This window comes from Felis catus, chromosome C1, assembly GCF_018350175.1.
Source record: "Felis catus isolate Fca126 chromosome C1, F.catus_Fca126_mat1.0, whole genome shotgun sequence".
Classification (NCBI taxonomy): domain Eukaryota; kingdom Metazoa; phylum Chordata; class Mammalia; order Carnivora; family Felidae; genus Felis; species Felis catus.
Window position 1 is genome coordinate 38,519,120 of NC_058375.1, and position 20,084 is coordinate 38,539,203.

General features: G+C 45.1%; 1 protein-coding gene across 4 annotated transcripts in view; it reads right to left on the reverse strand.

Moving 5' to 3' along the window:
- The window catches only part of LOC101099137 (AGBL carboxypeptidase 4), a 1,457,496-nt gene that overhangs the window by 90,327 nt on the left and 1,347,085 nt on the right, over positions 1-20,084 (reverse strand). For all 4 annotated transcript variants that reach the window (XM_023258671.2, XM_023258674.2, XM_023258670.2 and 1 more), the window contains exon 9: positions 14,255-14,366. In XM_023258671.2, the coding sequence (XP_023114439.1) occupies positions 14,255-14,366 (112 nt within the window). The remainder of the gene's footprint in view (positions 1-14,254; positions 14,367-20,084) is intronic.

Consider the following 20,084-nt stretch of genomic DNA (forward strand, 5'->3'; position numbering starts at 1 on the left):
TCTGTGTGTCCTTTTCTCTGCCCCTCCCCTAATCACACTCTGTCTCTCTGTGTGTCTCTCTTTCTTAAAAATAAATGAACATTAAAATTTTTTTTTAATTTTTTTTTTTAATAAGACCCCGACTCCTAATTCACCTGTCATGTTCAACCCATGGAGTTCATTTTGGACTTCTCAAACTAAGTGCTCCTCAGGGAGGGGCAGGGTATCCAAAGTAATGGACTAAATCTGGAATTCCATTTACAACATCAACAGAATCAAGACAATGGGGACGATTCTGAACATTTGCTACTAAAAGGTGTCATCATATTCAAGAAAAAAGTAAATCAATAGAATGCCTCTTTTCTAGGTTCTCCATTTACATGTGTTTTAAAAATGAAAGCGGAGACCCCCTGGGAAATGTTGAGCCTCCTGCAGGCTGCTCTTCCCCTGGGGAGCAGCTCACCCGAGGCACTACAGAAGTAGGCCCTGGGCTCCTGCAGATCTTCTGTTTCCAACTGCTACTACCAGTTGCCATGACCTTGCAGGTTCTGACCGCTTTTCATTTGTTCCTTCTTGCGACTGACATTTTCCTAACGTGTTAGGTACTGTGCCCTGGGCAAGAGACCACAGAGGTGAGAGATACAGTTTTATCCTTCAAGGAGTTCACAGCCGAGTAGAGAAAACAAGCACATAAACCAATCAGTGTGCTGTGGAGTGATAAATGTGTGCAACAGGGGAGATTATGGTTGGGGTGGGGAGTTGTGGAAGGTGTCATTCACTTTGAGCCTCAGTTTCCTCACCTGAGAAACAGGGATAATGATGCCCATTTCATATGGTTGTTCTATGGATTACATGAGACAATGACTAAACACTTAATACCTGCTCAATAAATAACAGCGCCTTCCCTCTTTCCTACTCCCACCCCCACCCCAAGGTCCTGAAAAGCTGTCTTCATTTGTCCCATCCACTCCAGAAAACCCAGTCACATAGCAAAGATGTCTATTAAAGAACATGCCTTGGCAGGTAGAGGATTTTTCAAGGTTACAGCCTGGAGCTAAACTCCAGCAGAAAGAAAGTATCCATTTGTGAATGGGAGCCTGAGTAAGTCAACTTTTCTGACTGCTGAGTGTGTGTGCTGGTCGTGCCAGGAGTTTAAAGAAAAGCTTTAGCCTCGACAGGCCCTGTAGACACAGCCAGAGAGAGGCCATTTCTGTCAAGTAGACTTAGCTGCCAATCAGGGTCCAAACTCCACCTTCCAGCAAGCCCAGGTCCTGAGCCTCAGCCCCTGAAAGCAGCTCCAGGCCACACTCAGGGTCTGGAATTGCCCCAGAGGGTTCCTGAGGGTCACGTTTCCGGTATTCATTTTGGAACCATCCTTGCTGTTGTCGTCCCTTAGGGATTATACACAGACGTGCGCACATACCCAAACCCTAGAAGTGACAGACATCTTGCCTTCTTGCCTTCTGAAGGTTAAACTGCAAAATTCACCCAGAATGGATTAGAACGGACCAATACAGGAAGCCCTGAGAGAGAAAGGCTCTCACCCCTGGAACTGAGCTTACTGTCATGCAATTAAGGGTATTAGCTCAAGCTGAAGAAAAGACTCACAGATGGGAGGGAGTTGGGGAGTGGTCAGAGAAGCCCAGAGAAAAGTGAGGGCTTGCTCTCTTTTAAGACCTACTTGCAATGCTCTTTTAATAACCAGAGCCATAGCTATTTTTTAAATACTACAGTTTATAGATGGTGATAATGTTCTGAAATTAACATCGAAATTGTGAAATTAACATTGAAATATCAGTTACCGTATACTACTAGATTTGAGTTTATAATAAGAATAAATGCTAACATTTATCGGGTGCTTATAATTTACCAGCCTTAGAAAATACCACACTACGTGTAGTGTCATTTTCTAACCTTATAATGCCTCTATGAGGAAAGACTATTACCCCATTGCACAGATCGGGCCACAGAGTCTGAGAGAGGTGAGATGGTAGGTAGTGCAGGAGCTGGAGGCTGGTCCAGCTAACTGCTCAGTCCTTGCTCTAAGTCCCTAGGAGAGTAAAGGGTCTGCCCCCTGTCCTTCCTGCTTACAGGGTGGTGCTTAAAGGCCAAGGTACTTAGCAGAATGAGAACAAAGTAGGAAGAAAGGGGTGGTGAGGTCCCTGTTACACTTACCAAGAGGGCCAAGAGTTGGCAGACTTCCTAGGATGTTATAAGCCTGGACGTGGGTGCCTCTGGGATAGGAGTTGTGAGCAAAGGGTAGTAGAGGTACAATGGATAGATGGTTGTGTGGAAAGACAGACAAAAGGATGGCTAGTCAGAAGACAGATGCATAGATAGGTATCAACTGACCCCAGTTTCCTTCTCTAATGTGGGCTGGGCTGGCTTCCTCAGGCTCTAATCCTAGGGACTGGCCCAGCACCAAGTAGCTGTCTCTGAGGGTTATTTTATTTTATTTTATTTTATTTTATTTTATTTTATTTTATTTTATAAAATGAGGTCCCTCCTCATATCTGGGGGGCCAGCCTCCCTCCTCATTCCATACATTTTTTTTTCCAGTTTTAAAGTTAAAATATACTTGTGGAAAATTGTTGGGAAATATACAAAAGCAGAGAGGAAGGAAACAACCCTAGTACCCAGAAATGCCACTGTTAACATCTACTTTACATCCATTCCTTTGTGTGTGTGTTAAACCTAGTTGTTATATGTCTTAACACATAATACACATGTAATTTTGTCTTCTGATTCTTTTCATTTAAAATTATAGCATAAGCATTTTTATAATATTGTACACTCTTCATAAACATCCATTATACGAATGTATCGTGATTCACTTAATCAGTTTCCCACTGTTAGGCATTTGGATTTTTTTCTTGGTTTTTCACTATTTATAAATAATGATTTGGTGGACTTTTTTTTTTTTTTTTGCATAAATCATTATTCACACTTCAAATTATTTTAGTCTAGGTTTGTAGTACTACAATTGCTGGCTCAAGGCTACAAACAGAACAATGTATTTAAAACCCCAGAAAGTCAGAGTAACATTTTTTTTTCCTCTCCCTTTTGAATTCCGTGTCCTTTCTACTCCCTAATAGGGAGCTCCCTGGATTTCAGGATAAAGCCCAAGCTTCCTGGGCTTTATGACTGGCCTCTGCCTACCCCCTCTCCTCACCTCCCACTTCTTCTCCATATGCTTCCCCAGTCCAGCTCACCAAACTCCTTAGGATTCTGAGTATAGTCACCTGATAGGTGTATGCTCACACACGCTGTTCCCTCTGCCTGTAACACTTCCCCAGTCTGTCTAAACAGCTCCTCGTCTATCTTCAAAACTCACCTCAGAGGTCACCTTCCCCAGAAAGCCTGGCCTGACCCCAAGTCCAGTGGCGATGACCTGTTTCTCCCACGTGGCACCCAGGCCCCTCGCCTGTCATAGTGCTCAATACCCTGGCCTGCGGTCCTCAGCCTGAGGCGGAAGTCCTAGACCAGGGGTTTGTGAACTTTCTCTGGCCATGGAATCCTTTATTCAAACACGTTTGTCATAAACTGATAAAGGTTAACATCTGTTGAGAATATCTATCCCTGGCAAAGTGCCTTCAGCAAGTCACAGGAATCACTTCTGTTAACCCTCACAACAACCTCTTACAAAGGAGGAAGCAGCTGCTTGCAAAGGTAAAGGACGTGCCCAAGACAGCAAAGCTATAGAATGTTGAAATGAGATTTAAACCCCAGGCCTGAACCTGAGCCCTTAATCACAAAATTCTACCGCGCAGGTGAAAATGGAGAGGAGCTACCCATGGGAGCCCCAGACCTCTTGCAGTTTTTCTCAAAACAGTTTGAAAACCACTCTCTATTCTGGATCATCGGTTCCTTGAGGGAAGCGACTGTTTCCTGTTTGCCTTTGTCTTCCAGTATACGGTGCCTGGGCTCTGAAAATGTTTTTTGAATGGATAAATGAACAACCTTTTTCTTTTGAAGATTGCAGGGAAGTTACTCTTTTATCTATATACTTTACTAGTCTTGGAGTGAGAACAAGAATATGAACCTGGAATGGCTTGCTGAGTGGGATAGCACGAAGCCTCATTGGCCAGAAGGTCAGGCTGTGTCCGGGCTGATAAGACGTCTCACAGCCAGACACCTGGGACCAGGACAGGGCTTGGGAGGTGGGCATCAGAACTTCTGGAGGATAGGGGCAATTTCTGGATGAAAGGTTAAACAGTTCACCTCTTGCTGGAAGCAGTGATTAGTCTGGTTCCTTTCATCAGAATTCAGCTCTCTCCACCACGGTAAATAATGGACTAATTAGGCATCTGGCTTACTTGATTTCCCATGGCTAAGGCCAATTTCTAAAATGCAATATGCTATTTGATGTACCAGCATGAATTCTTCCTGGGCTCGAGAGCCTCCCAACAGCAAAAGCCAAAAATAACGCTCTGAGAAGTTCCTCAAACATCGAACACAAAACATCTTAAATGTGACTTGTACGTGGTAATAGGATGGTCAGGCTGAGAGTCTAAGGTGGTAACAGGCTGTATGCTGATCCTAACCTGCTCAAACCAGGGGCCCTAAAGGGAGGAGTTTGCTGGGGGGTGAGAAATGGATGGGATAGGTTACTGGGAACTCCTGGAAGAGATAACATGGAGGTATACCAGACGAGAAGGGTAAGTGAAAAGAGATTATTCTGGGACTGTCCACAGAGACTCCCTTTCAGCTCATTGTGGCTGGATAGTTGGGTGATCATGGGATAGGGAAAATGGAGAAGCAAGCTTGGTCTAATTTAGAAATCAGGGTAAGTTAAACATATATTGGTAGCAGATCCTACATGACTAGATTCTAACATTCTAGAATTTCTGAATTTGTGAGCTTGAGAACAAAATTCCATACATGGGAGCTCTTAGTGACAAGGGATCAGCAGGGGCAAAAAATGAAGGAAAGAAGGTGAGTCAACAGAAATGCAATACAGTGAGAGAGAAGTGTAGGGGTTTGAAAGTTGAGGGTGCCATGGATTTCCCTGGGATGCTTTCGTGCTATCGTTCTGGGAAACACTGTGTCAGATGAGGTGGCTAACAAGATTTCCCTAAACGTTCATCAAGGGCCTACTAAGTAAGGGTGGGTCCCTGCCAGGTAACTGAGGTATAAGCTGAAAAAGACAGAATTTCTGTCCTTGAGAAGCTCAGTCTAAAGGAGGCAGGAAAACCACCGCAAGAACACAGCAGGATGTGTGCTTAACCAGGGGTGTACCCAGCGCTGTGGGATGCATATAGAAATCCTAACAACCACCCTCTAGAGAGACTGCATTTTAATCAGTGCTGAAGAGGTTCTCACTGAGCTACCAGTGAGTGGCCAACCCTGCCCAGGGGAGCAGGGAGGTAAAGGCAGATCCTTGGCTCTGAAAGGGTTTGCAATTTAGCTGAGAAACTGGAATCCAGAGGAAGTCAGAGGAGATGCTACTATGGCACCAAGCCTACAGAATACACCCCCTGTGTGTTTACGGAATAAACTACTAGATGAAAGAAGCAAAGTCTGATGATAGAAGAACAAAGCAACAAAAACCTTTGTGGGCCAAAGGGTTCAGGGAAATCTTAGAGAAAGTGGGCCTGGAGGTGGGTTCTGAGGATTAAGTAGGATTTGGAGAGTGACTTAGTGGGTCTCTTGACTTGAAATACTCTTCCTGCTCTTGACTCAGCAAATTCCCATCCATTCTTCAGAACCCTGTTCAGATGTTAATTCTAGGTCTTGCTGAGCCGATTTCTTCTTCCCTGCCTGTCTTTCCTCTCTCTCTCACCCAACACACATTCATGGAAGGCCTGTGCCCTGGGTATCAGGGATCACAAATGGCTAAGGTGAAGTCTAAGACCTCAATGGAATCACAGTCTGTGGTGGGGTATGGGAGCTGGGGACAGTGGGAACAGTGAGGTAAGTGCTGTAATGGCCAAATGCATAAAATACTAGTGGCTCCATTTCTCATATACCTACCATTGACAGCTATTTATATACATACTATCTTATCCTGAGAGAAATCCCATGGGATGGGCATTGCTAATCCCAGTTTACAAATAAGGAACATGAGATACAAGAGTTTAGTTGAGCTGGCTCAAAGAGAAACTTCTGGAAGCTTTGCTGATCTCCGTGCCATTGAAACAATATGTACCTAGTTACTTGATGAGAAGTATCCAGAGTCTTTCAGGATGAAAAGATGTTAGAGAAATTGAAGGAAACAACCACCCTGACAGGAATATTACTCTGAAGTGAGAGATCCCTTTCTACCCTGCTTGCTGCCAGAGTCAAAGTTATGATCTAGAGAGATAGAAAAACCATGCCTTTTATCACATATGGGAGAAGTTGCCCTTTAGAAAAATAATGATTTTCCCTTAAAATTTCTTAAAGTTTCAAAACCGTCTCAGACTATTGTAGGAAAAAACTGTAAAAATTTCCGGAACCCAAAGTCCCCTATGTTCTCAGAGCCCCCTGTACAGTATTATATTTACCTTCATTCTTTACTTCCACATTGAACCTTTCCCCTGGTGGCTATTTACTGATTTCCTGGGCCATGTTGGTAGGTGTGGAAAGATAGCTGAGTAGACTGGCGTGTGTGATCTATGGCTGTGGTGTGAGTGCATCTAGTCTATCCCTTGTGAAACTTCTGGCAGCTGGCTGTAGTCTGGACACTTCAACAGGGCACTTCTCTTCACCCTACCCAGGGCAATAGTCCTTCTTCACCTTGATAAAACGCTTTACATTCGCACACATCGGATCTCTCCATCCTGTGGGTAAACAGGCCAGGGCTTATTCTTCCCTTCTACCTGATGGACACACTGAGGCTCAGGAAACAAATGCTTACAGAACATCTGCCATGTGCTAAGCACCTTCAGAGGCATTCACTCCAGGCTGTCCTTCTCTGGCAGCAGCCAGACTTTTGTGCCTTGTCATGGAAATCTCACCCATCAGGGGAGCCTTCACAACCAACAGACAACTCCAAGATGATGCAGAGACACAGACTGTTGGAGCCAGAAGGGCCCTGGGGAGTCTATCCTTCAACCCCTACAGTGTATAGACTGGGGTGGGGTGAGGTGGGGTGGGAGCGGGTGTGGGGAGTGAAAGGCCCAGAGAAGGGAAGAGACTTGCCTAAGAGCACCAAGCAAATTAGTGGTTCTGCCACTCTGGTGGGGGGTGGCTAGTATTCTCAGTCTCTCTTCACAGGCTTTAGCTGCTCCCTGCAGGGGATCTTTGGGGTAATATAGCCAGAGACATGGGGATGCAACAAAAGCTTGGGAACCTACAGTCCAGATTCCTGAGCTCCTGAGGCCTCAGGGAGACAGTCTGCAAATGCCCTAGGGATGTGGTACAGCCTCCTCCTAGGGGGTGATAAGCACCCTGCCACAGGGGGAGTATTTTCCCAGCCCAAGGCCATGGCTGTGGCCTCCTTTCCTGGTTTGCCCCTAAGTGTGTATGTGCGTGGGGATGGAGTGCCCCCAACCTTCTACCCCCCTGCTTGCCAAGGTGGGTTTACCCTTTCCAGCAGCAAGGCTCCTCTCCCAGGCTGTCAGGTATGAACACACAGGCACCCCCTGGTTTCTAGTGAGGAGCTACCGTCTCAGGGCCTTCTGGTCTGGCGACCCGGTGAAACCTCTGCCCATGCGAAGAGCAGACCTCAAGGGCCGCTTCCTGCCATTTTGACTTGGTGGGGAGACTGCCTAGCTGTGTGTTTGTGTGTATGTTCCATGTGTGATCACGTATAACTTGACACCTATCTATGTGTCTGTCTTGTATGCACCGTGTCCATGGTGCTTTTATGCATATACTTTCTGTTTTCGGTATGTGAATGTAGGCATTTTCTGCACATCTCCACATTGTGTGACTGTGTGAGTGTGTGTGTGTGTATTTTCTGTGTAGTATGAATGAGTGCCGGTTCTGTGTGTGTTAGATGACCATGCCACCGGCTGCTCTGTTTGTCATGCAGATGTGTTATAACTTATTTATTTATTTGACAGAAAGAGAGCAGCTTATCTTGAGGACTACAGGAGGCAAGCAAGGGGGAAAAAAAAAAAAAAAACCCGGCCCTGTGTTGCTCTATTTTAAAAACTGCTCCATGTTGTTATGGCAGCTAATTTTCCTTAAATGATTTAAGGAAACAGATCTGTCTAAGAGCTACAGCCAAGTTGTTATAGCAACACAGGCCGTTCTCCTCCAGGAGAAAGGAGGAATCCCCACCACCACCCCCTGCCCCCCACCCCTGGAGCATAGAAGCCCCTCGCAAAAGCAACCCTTGGGTTCTTGGGGGACTCGGGGGCAAAAGAAAGAGCAGGAGGGGACCCACTCACCTCCCACTGTCAGTCCTTAGGGAGTCTTCTTAGCAGCTGTGCTCACCACTCTCCAGTTCAGATCTCATTGTCCTTCACCTGCACTACTGGAATAAGCACTGAACGGGACTCTCTCCTTTCGTTTCGTCTCATCTCCTTTGATCCACTCTCCACACTGCAGCTTTCGTAAGTTTCTAAAGCATATGTCATTCAACATAATATTCTCTCTGGTGCCATGTTCTCTGTTACGTGCTGGATATGCATGAGGCATGTCTTTGAATAGCACTCCTGGAACGTTGGCCTTTATTCCACAAGTAATAGGGAGTCATTGAAAAGTCTTAATCAGGCGGGGAGAGATCCAGTTGGATTTAAATTTTAGAATGACTTAAGTTTTTTTTTATTTTTATTATTTATTTATTTATTTATTTATTTATTTATTTATTTATTTTTGGGACAGAGAGAGAGAAAGCATGAATGGGGGAGGGGCAGAGAGAGAGGGAGACACAGAATCGGAAACAGGCTCCAGGCTCTGAGCCATCAGCCCAGAGCCTGACGCGGGGCTCGAACTCACAGACCGCGAGATCGTGACCTGGCTGAAGTCGGACGCTTAACCGACTGCGCCACCCAGGCGCCCCATAGAATGACTTGTTTTTAAATTGGGGGACTGAGTGGATGGAAATACTATTCATTGATCTCTGTCTCCCTTGCTCAAGTGTTTTTGATGGCTCTCCATTGACTACACTGATTCTTTTTTTTCAACTTTTTTTTTTTTTTTTTTTTTTTATTTTTGGGACAGAGAGAGACAGAGCATGAACGGGGGAGGGGCAGAGAGAGAGGGAGACACCGAATCGGAAACAGGCTCCAGGCTCTGAGCCATCAGTCCAGAGCCTGACGCGGGGCTCGAACTCCCGGACCGCGAGATCGTGACCTGGCTGAAGTCAGACGCCTAACGACTGCGCCACCCAGGCGCCCCGACTACACTGATTCTTAAGATTGAGAGAGGGTGTGTGCTTGGAATATTCCTAACAAGTGGCGTTTTGTTCCATAGCTTTGTTTTTTTTTTTTAATTCAATCAAAAATCAAGCCAAAAGAGGGCCTAAGACTTTGATTTTAATGAGAAGAGAGCACGGGGCCATAGGAAGAAGCCAAATTCCTTTGCTCCATGTTCACTCACCCATGAGCTTCTTCCCATCTGCCTCTCACACTGCCCTCTTGCGCTGCCTGTCATAAATCCTGCATACCAGCTCAGCAGCTGAGGCCTCTCTCACTTCTATGAGAGCTTTCCCTGGCATGCCCTCTCCCCTTTCCCTGTAACCTCCCTCACCCCTAAACTACAGCCGCCATTGCTAGAGGCCCAGTCCAAAATCCTTGAGAAAACCATCCTTCAGATACCACACATATTGGATGAATCTCTCCCAACCCCATATTTCCAAAGCATTGCATTTTCTCTACCATAGCACACCTTCCTGGCTGCCCTGGATTAAAATTGTTCTTAAGAGTCTGGACTTCCCATCAGATTATGAGTTCTTCCTGACCTGAGATCCTGCCCCATTAATCTCTATGACCCCAGAGGTTACAGAGGGTCTTGCCCATGCATTGAGAAATGTGCATTTCATTCAATTAACTGAGCATTTTAAAGCAACACCTGCTTTTTTGTTTATCTTTGCCGAACACTTCTCTGGGTGTGCCTCTCAGATCGTTAGGTATTAGTAGACTTATAGATGGGTGGTCCTAGGAAGCTCATTCGTAAATGGGCTTAACTTTTTAAGATTGTAACTGGACATAGGTGAGAGAGGAGGGCTCTGTGTGTGCTCTTGTGTGCAAGTGGCTCTGGTTGTGTGGCTGATGGTGCGTGTGCCAGGATAAAGCCAAATTTCCATGGGTAGGGGTGAGCTCTCACCTGAAAGGTGATGTCATTTCTGGGGCTAATTACCTGGGGAAGAGGTAGAGTACTCAGACCTAACTTCAGAATGGAAAGGAGAAACCTGGGTATAGAGCAGAGATGGAACTGGCTCCCCTGGTCTTCACCACTGAAGGTGATGAAATGTCGAAGAGCAGCTCCCGAGTAAGACATGTTTGGACGGTGGGAAGACTGAAACCCAGGGATCTGAGGGGGCTCTGGGTTGTCAGAGAAAGCCAAGTTCAATGGTGGGTAGAATGGGGTGGGCACTGAGGCTACTAATGGAGCATATTAGTGAAGGTGACCAGAAGCCTGTGTCGTGGGAACCAGAGCAGGTAATACCATCTCAGGTTTTGTCCCTGAGAGTTTAGGACAATCTCAGCAGGTTGCAGGGAAACCTAGGAGAGGCTTTATGTCCATACACCAGAGTCTTCAGGAAAAGAGGACACATGGATGGTGGTGGCAGCATCCGGGACACTCTGAGTGGGAGGTGAGACTGGGGAGAGGTAATACGGCCCAGTTGCTTCTTTTCATCAGGGAAATCATATTAAAACCAACTCACAGAGGCTCTGGTTTACTTCATCATTTTCTCAGCATTTACACTGAGTGCCTGCTCAGAGCTGGGTCCCTGCTGGGCACTGGCGACTCTGAGATGAATCAGCCAGACTCTGCCTAGGGGACAGTTCATCACAACTGGTAAACAAAGGCCAGGCTGTCCACAGGGAGCTGTCCCAGGAGTGGGGCATAAAACACTTTATGTCTGAGATCTAGTACAGTCCTCTGGGTGAAACACTCCATGGTCAAGATCATCACTTAGTTTCCAAGACCCATAGAGTGGGGGAAAGAGCTTAGTGAGCAAAGGGCTAGGAAAGCAGCCTTTGAAGTAAATGCCATCATCAACACAGGACACCAGGCTCCTGTTGTCAGGTGGGGACACAGAGGAGCTCGTGCCTGAGACTCATAGTGTAGTTTGGACATGTTACTTTTGCTCAACTTCAAAGTCAACATGTCTAAAGTTTGTGCCCAGGCTCGCTGCCCCTCCTGAGTTCCCATCTCAGGAAGGGTACCACATCCACTCCACTGTCCAGGCCAAACGATGGGCATCATGCAAGACCCCTTCCCATCCAATCAGCCAGGCACTAAGCTGCCCTCATCTCCCTCCATAATACCTCTTCAAGCCTATAGCAGTAAGCTCTACTGGTCTCCAGCCTCTAGCCTGGCCCCCTGACCCTCCAAAATGGCCCCCTTGTAGACACCAGAGGGGTCTTTCTGAAATGCGAACCTGATTCTATCATTTCCCTGCTTAAAAGTCCAAATTGCATCCTGTATCATAACCCTCTCTGCCCTTCTGTCTGATCCTAGTACTAGCCACACTGAATGACTTGGAAATCTCCTGAGGGTGCCTCCCTCTCAAGGCAGATGCACAGATGTCTCCTTTTCCTGGAAAGCTTTCCCTGCCCTGGGAAGCTTTCATGCATCAGCTCAGGCGTGGTCTCCTGGGTTGGGTTCCTTCCATGGGCTCCCACAGCCCCTGTGCCTCCCTCTACAAATGCACCTGGAATAACTGCCTGTAAATACCTGTCTCTACCAGGCTGTGAACTCCTTGGGGGTGGACAGCTGCTCTGATTATTCCCAGCATCCAGCTAGAACCTGAAGGGGTTCGGTGAGGAACGACGATGCTCACAGACATAGTCCCTGCCCACCAGTGAGGGTCTGCTGATACCCTGCTTGCTGATTCTGTCAAGCAGAAGGCCACTGGGATGAAGGAGTGAGGCTGTGAGCATTTAGAAACAAGGCCAGAAGCTGTCCTGGCAGTTCACACAGCTTTGGGTTGAGTGATTATGATGATGTGCGCAACAGTGAAGGTCAGGAGTAGAAAGCATTTAAAGCTATTAGGGCAGATGCTTTTGGGTACTGCAGTGTCTGCAATTGGACACAATGTCCCTTAAAGTCAAATGTGACTTTTAATCCAATCCAAATAATGTTTGTTGAGGATCTACTACACACGAGGTACTCTGCTAAGTGCTTTTACATAGCTTTTAAGTAGAGAGACGGTATAATTTATCATCCAAACTGGGACACTTCTAAGATCGAAAGGGGGCACTGTTCATACTCTAGGACAACAGGTATAAGTGGGAACTGCCCCAGGCAAGCCAAAACTTATAACCATCCTACCCACAGGTTACATTCTCGGTGCTTTTTTCTCCCCCCGTAACTCCACACACAATTTGTAAATCTGTATTTACCAGTATTTACTTACTTAATGTCTATTTCCCTGTAGATTGCAAGGGTTAGGGTTTTGTTCACTACTAGAAAAAGCCTCAATGCCTAGTATGTAGAAACTACTTGATAAATATTTGTAGAAATAAGGAAGGCAAGACTGGAGTAAAAGCCTGGGCAGGGAGAGAGGGGTGGGGAAAAGAGAAGAGGTGGAGGGAGCTGGGATCCTTGACTCCCAGGTTAGTGCTCCCTGTTCTTGCTTAAGACTTAAAGGAGTGGACTGTCAGGAACAACACAGCTTATGCAACGAGCTCAGCCTCCCCATGTGTTTATTAAGTTCCAGCCAGCTGATGAGCAACCTATTCATGGCACAGAAAGTGTCTACATATCTCTGTCACTCATTCTTGCCTGATTTATGCTCTATAGCATGGACGAGTGCCCAGTTGTTTGTGAGCAAACCAATGACTTCCAATTGATGATAGCAATGGCAGGCTGAAGCCTCTTCTCTTTAGCAAACCTAACCCCCTTCGCTTTGGTTCCTCCTCCATGCCTCGCCCCCCACCTCTCTCCTCAGGGATTCATCTAAAATACCATTTTGTTCGATGGCTCCTACCTTATCACTGTCCCATGTCTTTTTTTTTTTTAAAGCCATTCCTCATAGTCCCCTCAGTGAATAACCGTTTTCTATCTATAAACCACATTACAGTTGGCATAACACGATTTGCCATAGTTAATCCAATTCAATTCAACCAATAGTTATTGAATATCTATAACCAGCCAGATCAGAAAAAAATTTAGGGGCTATGGAAATCAAGGGATCATTAAATCACAGTCATCAAAGTTAGAAGAGACTCAGATGCCATCTCACTACAGCGTCTTCCAACTGAATCTCCTCTATATGCCATTTTGACAGTGTCATTTAGCTTCAAGGTGAACACTTTTAGTAAGGCAAAGTTCACAGCTCCTACACCCACTCTGGCTCAGGCAGCTCTAAATGTTAAAAAGTTCTATTTCTCTACAGGCCTTACCTCTACCTTTGGCCTCCACCCAGAAGATGTCTGTCCTGTCCTCTCTGATAGCTCTTCAGAGATAGAATGACTATGGTCGTCCTCCTTTCTCTAACCTATGAAACCCCAATGTCTTCTCCTATTTCTTAAAAGTCTTACCCCTATGAGAAAACTCAATATGGACACCCATTGTTCTCCTTCTTTCTGGAATAGCAGGCCCTCTTCTCTGGGAACAAGTTCACTACCACCACCACCACCACCACCATAGCCCCTAAGTCCAACCATGTGGTTCCAGTGAGGCTGTCCTGTCTTACATACGCTTGCCTCTGGGGCCACAGTTGACTTGCCCAGTGGTAGCATGTCCTCCCAACTAGGCCAGTCATGGTCCTTTTGGAGCTGGAACTAGAAAATGAGAGCGAATCACTCTCCAGCGATGAGAGCAAATCACTCTCCAGTGACATCTAGTGTCACTAGATGTGACACTTGACACCTGTCTCCTACAGGGGAAGAGGGCCAGTCTACAGTATTCTGGGACTCTTGTAATAAATTCTCTATTTTGCATATTTCAAGTTGTATTTCTTTTGCTTGTAGCCAAAGAGCCTTGACAAATGTGAATCTGCTTCAATATATTTCCTTTATCCCATGAGACCTCCTGAACCCAACTGAACCCAGTATTTGTGAAGGGAGGGGAAGCTACTCATTTAGAGATGAGACCAGCAGGCCTAATACCCACCCTGGTTTGACCCTGCACTCCTAATTTGTAGCTCCTAGTAGATATCCCCAGCACAACGCTGCCCTTTCCCAGATTAAGGCATAAAACCAGCAGGTGCTGAATGGGTTTGGTTACTCACTGGGTCATTGTACATCTGGATGATGAGCTGTTTCACTCCATGCAGGGTAGGGTGGGCCCACGGAGAGGGATCCAGCCAGTGACGGTTCAGGTCAAACCCCATTAGAGAGCACCTGGGTAATACCCAAAGTCAGAGTCAGTAGGAACAGGACAAACCAAGCTTCTCACTTACCAAAATACAGTTAGGAGTAGGAACAATCATTATGTCACTTATCTAGTCTTTATTTTTTGCCAGAGACAGTTCTAAACATTTTACATGTATTAATTCATTCAATGCTTTCAACAACCCTATGAAGCCACTACTGTTATAATTCCCACTTTACATAAGAAGAAGCTGTCACAGAGAAGTCACAGAGAAGTTCAGATATTTCTGTCGATGAGTCTGACTTCAGTATCTACTCTCTGAGACTGCAGATATATGTACATGTGTTACACAGAGCAGTAGAAAGAAATGTTCAGGCTGAAGTCACTGGTGTCCCTATTATTCCTCTCTGTCTCCTACCCATAGGTAACCCATTGTCTCTACCTTCAAAATGTATTAAAAATCAATACCTTTTTATCACCTCCATTGATATTACCTTGAGCTTGGACCAAGGTCCCAAGTATTGTAATAATCTCTTACCTGGTCTTATTTCCATCCTGACATGTTCCCAGCCCACCTCTCACCTTATCTTCCCCTTACACCCCCATTTTCCACACAACATCCAGGGTGATCCTCTAAAACATAAGTAAAATTATGTCCCTTTCCTCAAATGGTCCCTATTAGATGCAGAGTAAAGCCCCCCACAAGCTGCAAGTCCCCATGTGGTTCTTCTCTGCCAACCTCTCTGACTTCAGCTCCTACCACCATCCCTCTTGCTTCCTCTGTGCCAGATGCTGGAGTCCTCATTGTTCCTTCAACACACCAGGTGCATCTTGTCTCAGGGCTTTTGTACAGACTGTCCCTCTGCCCAAATACTCTCCCTCCAGATATCTTATGACTCATTCTTTCTTATTTAAAATCTGTGTTCAAATGTCACCAGCTCAGTGGAGGCTATCCTGACCACCTTCTCCATACTCTCCCTTGAGCACATTAAAGAACCTCACTAGGACAAGTGCAATCATGGCTTCTGGTTCTCTTCTCTTCCCTCTTCCTCCTTTTCTCACTTCAGATCTACTCAAAGCCCTGCTTAGACTTGGGAAGAGATGTCACCTCCAGGTCTCTGTCCCCATGCCACCATCCACCAGGCCTTCACACACTCTAGGTACTCTCCAGCCCAGCCCAGGCTGAGGTACAAGTTCCTGAAACTCTGTGCTTGCTCACAATTCTAATTGCCACTTTCCTTCTCTCCAGGCCATCCTATTCTAATCCCCAGACTGTCTCCCACACAGATCTGACTGGCTTGCTTTCCTAATCAAGATTCATCTATGGGTCTTCATCATCTACAGGATAAAAGTCTGCTCTTTGCAGATTTTTAACCAGATTCAAAACTGATGGGTATCATTCTCTTTGTCTTCTGGGCCTCAATTGTCCTCCTTTTTCTCCTCTATCCCTATGATTCACTATTTTACACCCCCATCTTATCCTTCAAGCTCCTCTCTTTCCTTAAGCAATATAGTTTAACCCCCTCTCAATTTATTAAATTTCTATCCCCCATCTATCACCCTACTCAGAAAAATAAAGGATTGTACTGGGAATCTATCTCTCCTTCAAGATGGTTGGGGTAAGAATGGGGGGTAAACATGGGGGAAATAAAAATTTCCCCTTGTCACTTAAAATAAGCATTGTCGGAACCCTGTAGGAGAATAGCTAATGTTTCATGAGGCACATGGGGAAAGGCATCATTGAGGAGAAGTCATTTGAGTTGAGCCTTGCTGGATGAATAGAATTTTTCCAGGTGTTGGGGGAGAAAGGAAATATAGAAGCAAAGAAAGGAACTGTGAATCCACCCAGGATACTGGGGGAATAGTGGACAGTTTGGTTTGGCTAAGTCATAGAGTATGTAGTGGGGAGGTGGTGACGGTAAGGCTATAAAGGGAGGTGGCGGTGAAATGTGAAGGGCTTTGAATTCCTGGCAAAGAGTTGTTTTATTATTATTATTATTATTATTATTATTATTATTATTTTGTATTGCTATGTTGAGATCAACCTGGTGCTGATGCTGGCTTTTTACTGCTTGCAGAGTAAGAACAGAGATAGGCCTACATCTAGGTTACAACAGCATCACCCAATGAAGCAAACACAATCAAGAGAACATTTGCTGACATTACTCTGGTCTCAAGAACTAAGTACTTTACCAAATACAAAATACGTAATTGAAGTTAATGTTATGAGGGTGGTGCTATTACTATTCCCATTTTGCAGATGTGGAAACTGAAACCCAGAGAGGTTACAAACCAAAGTGCTTGAGAGAAAAGAGGTGATGTCAGGACTGGTTCACAAGCAGACTTCATTCCTGGCCTTTAAGAACATAGGCTAACAGGAGAAAGAAGATATGCTCCAGGCTTATGTCCACTTATAATTCAGGACAATATTGTGAGGATTAAATGAGGTAAACACATGTATTGAACTTAATTTAGCATGGGTTCTGACATATAATAACAACTTTAAAATGTTATGTTGTTTTGTTGAACATTTTATTATTGTTTTATTTTTATTTTTATTTTTTTTTAATGTTTATTTATTTTTGAGAGAGAGAGAGAGAGACAGACAGACAGACAGGGCATGACCGGGAGAGGGGCAGAAGGAGGGACGTACAGAATCCGAAACAGAACCACGAGATCATGACCAGAACCAAAGTCAGACGCTCAACTGACTGAGCCACCCAGGTGCCTCTGTTATTATTTTGTGCTACATCCTATAGGAGTGACATAGACTAATAAGTTTGCAGTGTACAGGGGCCTGGAATGGGCAGTAGACAGCAGTGGTCAGGGATACCCCATATCTTTTCTTCCAGTCTGGGAATCAGGCAGATCAGAGTGCATGTCCATGTTCCTAATGTAGTAGGCATTTGCCCATTTTCTTTGGGGGAATGCCCAGCGTCTAACCCTATGATTAGATGGGACAGGGTTGGGAAGAGTATGCTCCTCCAACATTACAGATGATGAGACTATGGTGGTGCCTTTTTTCCTCCCACAGAAGACCAGATGAGCCACATGCTCTCTCTTTGTGATTTGCCAGCCAAGGCAGCAACAGGAAACCAGACTCGGGCAACAGCCACTTCCCCCAGGATTTAAACTTGGACTAGGTGATGCAGGCTGGAAGTCAGGTGTACAGCAGTGCCACCATGGTACAGAAGTAGATTACTTCTGCCAAGAGCCAATTTTCTGCCTCCCAAAGCCAGTCTATTAATTGTTTGTTTTCCAAATGTGATCTTTCCTATAAATTCCCTTTTTGCTTAAGTGGCTGGAATTAGTCCTTGTGTCTTTAACGGAAAGCATCCTTAACCATATAACTCTGTAGCCTAATTTATAGAAAACTCCAGCAGGCCCCTATATTGTTCACTTCCCAGTGGCTGGTCACCAAGAAGATGGAACCATGGGTCTGGGTGTTATGCTCCCAGAGTTCTTCCAGCTTCCACTGAGCATCTAAAAACTTGGAATGGAACATTGTTGTTAATAGGACTTAATCACAAACGACTGTTCCTTAGAGAAGGTTAGCTTACTTACCTCTCCTCTGCCTCCAGATAAGAATGCCCTAAGCAATGTTTTAGCCAAGTCACCAGCTTGCTCCATGATATTTTTATGACCTGGTACTCACCACCTCCCCAGGCAGCTTATCTCATTCTGGGACAGCTCTGCTAGAAAAGTCTTTTTTCTCTTTAGCTGAAATTTGTCTCCCAGTGACTTCCTCCACTAGTCTCAGCCTTGCCTCTGAGAGTCACACAGACCTGTAAGGCAGTGTTGTGAAGACCAGAAGATTTGGAAGTCACAGTTGGGTTTAAGCTTTGGTTGTACTCCTTCCTAGCTATGTGATCTTTTTAACATTTCTTTTTTTGAAGCCTCTTTTGCTTCTGTTTTATCATATGTGTAATGAGGAAAACAACCTTGACTTCCTGAATTGTGAACATGAACTAATAATGGTCCAGCAGAATCCTCAGAACAGACTGAATATTAAATAAATTGTAGCCAGTGATGACAGTGGCAGTGGTGGGGACTGTGGTATTGTTGAAATTGTCTGAACCTAAATGTCACCTCCTCCAGGAAGGCTTGCTGACTTACTCTCTGCAAATGTCGGATAGGTAGTTTTCCTTTGTTCCCATGGCATCCATTGCTCCCCCTCCTACCTCCATCAGGTTGGCTACAGCAAAAGATATAGTAATTAATTGAGTCTGTCTTCCCCACTGGATCATGAAGTCCTTAAGGGTAAGGATGATGTCTTATTTATGTTTGTATTCTTAGGCCTGAGAAGGAGTCTGGACTATCGTAGACATTGAAGAAGTAGTTGTTGAATGAGCATTTCATGCTTTCCCAAGAATTTTCCAATCTCCTATGATATAGTTCTTACAACCATCCAGGCACACAGCTGGATTCCATTTTTTTTTTTTTAATTTTTTTTTTCAACGTTTATTTATTTTTGGGACAGAGAGAGACAGAGCATGAACGGGGGAGGGGCAGAGAGAGAGGGAGACACAGAATCGGAAACAGGCTCCAGGCTCTGAGCCATCAGCCCAGAGCCTGACGCGGGGCTCGAACTCACGGAGTGCGAGATCGTGACCTGGCTGAAGTCGGACGCTTAACCGACTGCGCCACCCAGGCGCCCCTGGATTCCATTTTTTAAGTGGGAGCACTGAAGTCCAGAGAAGGTAAGCTATTCATTCAAGGTCACCTAACTGGTATTCCACAAGGCCCAGACTAGAATCAGGGTGAATTAGCCCAAGTTGGTTTTCCCATTTGGCCATGCTGCTTCCAGGAAGCCTCTTTCATTCAAAAGAGTGAGATTCAAAACTTAAGAGAAAGAGTTAGAGGCAAAGATCCTCAAAGGTCAACACCTTCATCCAGCCTGCTGATGAAAATAAAGTGTGGCTGGTGACTCAAGGCACCTCAATCCTCAAAGAATCCTAGAACTCTGTAGAATTTAAAGCACTTGTGAAACTCTTCAGTGAGTAGGACCTGTGCTGGGTACTTTTTGAGCTGATTTTTAAAGAACACTTCTCATGGCAATAGTCTATCAGCAGGTGGGTATTTACTAAAGAAAACACTTTAGTGCAGATGCAGGAGCCCCACCTGGCTGGGGGCCAGGAGGACAGGTCTTGCCCTTTATGTCTATATCAACTTGAGAAAGTCACTTCCCCTCCCCTGGCTCCATGCTCTTCTTTGTAAAACAAGGAGGTTGTATTTCACTCAGGGAGGTCTCGTCCAGCTGTCTCATTATACGTTTTTTTGTCGTGGTTGTTTTTTTTGTGTTTTTTACTTTTTAAGTTTTTATTTTAATTCCAGTTAGTTAAAATATAGTATTACATTACTTTCAGAGATACAATATAGTGATCCAACAATTCCATACATCATCCTATGCTCATCACAATAAGTGCACTCCTTAATCCCCATCACCTATTTAATCCATCCCCCCACCCCTGTCCCCTCTAGTAACCACCCATTTACTCTGTATAGTTAAGAGTCTGTTTCTTGGTTTCTCTCTCTCTCTCTCTCTCTCTCTCTCTCTCTCTCTCTCTCTCTCCCTCTCTCTTCTTTTGCTCATTGTTCTGTTTCTTAAGTTTTACATATAAGTGAAATCATATGGTATTTGTCTTGCTCTGATTAGCTTATTTTGCTTAGCATTATAATCTCTAGCTCCATCCATGTCATTGCAAATGGCAAGGTTTCATTCTTTTTTATGGATTAATAATATTCCA